Source organism: Myotis brandtii, unplaced genomic scaffold (assembly GCF_000412655.1).
Source record: "Myotis brandtii unplaced genomic scaffold, ASM41265v1 scaffold456, whole genome shotgun sequence".
Taxonomy (NCBI): Eukaryota; Metazoa; Chordata; class Mammalia; order Chiroptera; family Vespertilionidae; genus Myotis; species Myotis brandtii.
The window spans coordinates 4,880,644-4,882,052 of NW_005367431.1; the positions used below are offsets into that span (position 1 = coordinate 4,880,644).

At 44.0% G+C, this 1,409-nt stretch overlaps 1 protein-coding gene across 2 annotated transcripts in view; it reads right to left on the minus strand.

The window, feature by feature from the left end:
* Positions 1-35: 35 nt before the first annotated feature.
* RCAN3 (RCAN family member 3) overlaps positions 36-1,409 on the minus strand; it is a 37,492-nt gene continuing 36,118 nt past the window's right edge. The window contains exon 6 of one of the 2 annotated variants that reach the window (XM_014546890.1): positions 36-280. In XM_014546890.1, coding sequence (XP_014402376.1) covers positions 62-280 — 219 coding nt within the window. In that variant the 3' untranslated portion in view covers positions 36-61. Of the gene's footprint in view, positions 281-461; positions 481-1,409 lie in introns of those variants that run through there. The other variant, XM_014546894.1, reaches the window with a different exon arrangement.

Consider the following 1,409-nt stretch of genomic DNA (forward strand, 5'->3'; position numbering starts at 1 on the left):
AAAAAAGAAGAGGAAACAAACATATCTAGGCCAATTGATTTTGAAATAAATTCCTTGCCTCTCAGCCAAGGGGGTGGAGAGAAGAGCAAAGGCCAAGAGAAGTCAGAGTTCTTACATATCTACAGCACACACAGTGTGACTTCACGTGGCTGTTCCCCAGACAGACATGTGGCACCAGAGGCGAGACCCAGAGGGGCAGGCACCCCTTCCACGAGCCAAGCCGTTGGCCTGCTTTGGAGTTAACTCCCATTTTGCCTCCAGGAACATTTGCCCGATGGAGCTTCAGAGAGAAGAGAGCGAAGGAGGCTGAGCCAGGTGTCTGCAACCGCAGAAAGTCACCCGATCTCCCTGGGCCTCTGTTTTCTCATCTGTAGGGTGGCAGGTTGGACTGTTTGGTCTCCATGGGAAGTCTGGTTGACATAACTTCCTGATAACAGCCGGTCCAGGTAATTACCTGGCAACTTCCTCATTTTTATGTCACTTAAAAAGAAATATTGACTGATTTTAGAGAGGGGGGGGGAGATTATCTATTGTTCCACTTATTTTATGCATTCATTTGTTAATTCTTGTATGTGCCCTGACCAGGGATTAAACCAGCAACCTTAGCATATTGGGACAATGCTCTAACCAACTGAGCTACCCGGCTGGGGGCTTTTCTTAAATACCACTTTAAAAATCACTATCCCTCCAAAAAACTTTGGTCCCCTTCTAAGTATTGCAAAGTAGAGACCGTTTAATTTTTCCAAGCATTTTGGACCATAAACTTTTCCCAAATAACATACTTTGAGATGCTCTATTTAAATACCTAACCTGCACATGACTTATATTCACACCTCCTGTGTCTCAGAAGACCAGGGGGGAAGTCTGGCAAGATTTGAGATCTTCCCTATGTGCTTCAGAATTTAAATTTTTCCTCCTTCTAGGTTAGAGCCATATTTTAACTTGTTTCTTGGTGATAACAGAATCTCTGATACATACATTGCTGAGTTTAACTTTGAAGTCAGTTTTTTTTTTAAATGCAGCAAATTACTTAAACCTTTATTCCTGTATTTTCTATTCTGCATTAAAAAAATTGTTTTATCTTTAGGATATTTGCAGTGGTTTCCCAATTTGCTGTTTTAGCCAAGAAATCCTTAGCTTGGGTGAAACCTTATTCTAAGAGCATATGCACAACAAATAAAGATAAAGTGGACAGGTGAGCACAGCCCCTAACCTGGCAGCTCTGATTCCAGTCCCAGGGGGGCTGCCATCCAGATGTGAATGTGGCAACGCCTCTGGAGCCACTTACTTGTAAAGGTGTGAGGGGGGGTTTGGGGACGGGGAGTGTTTTGAACTGTTCTGCTGAGATCTCACAGGGGTTGGATCTCAGTCCCCACTATCCCCCCACCCTTTCAAAAGGAGCAGCTCTG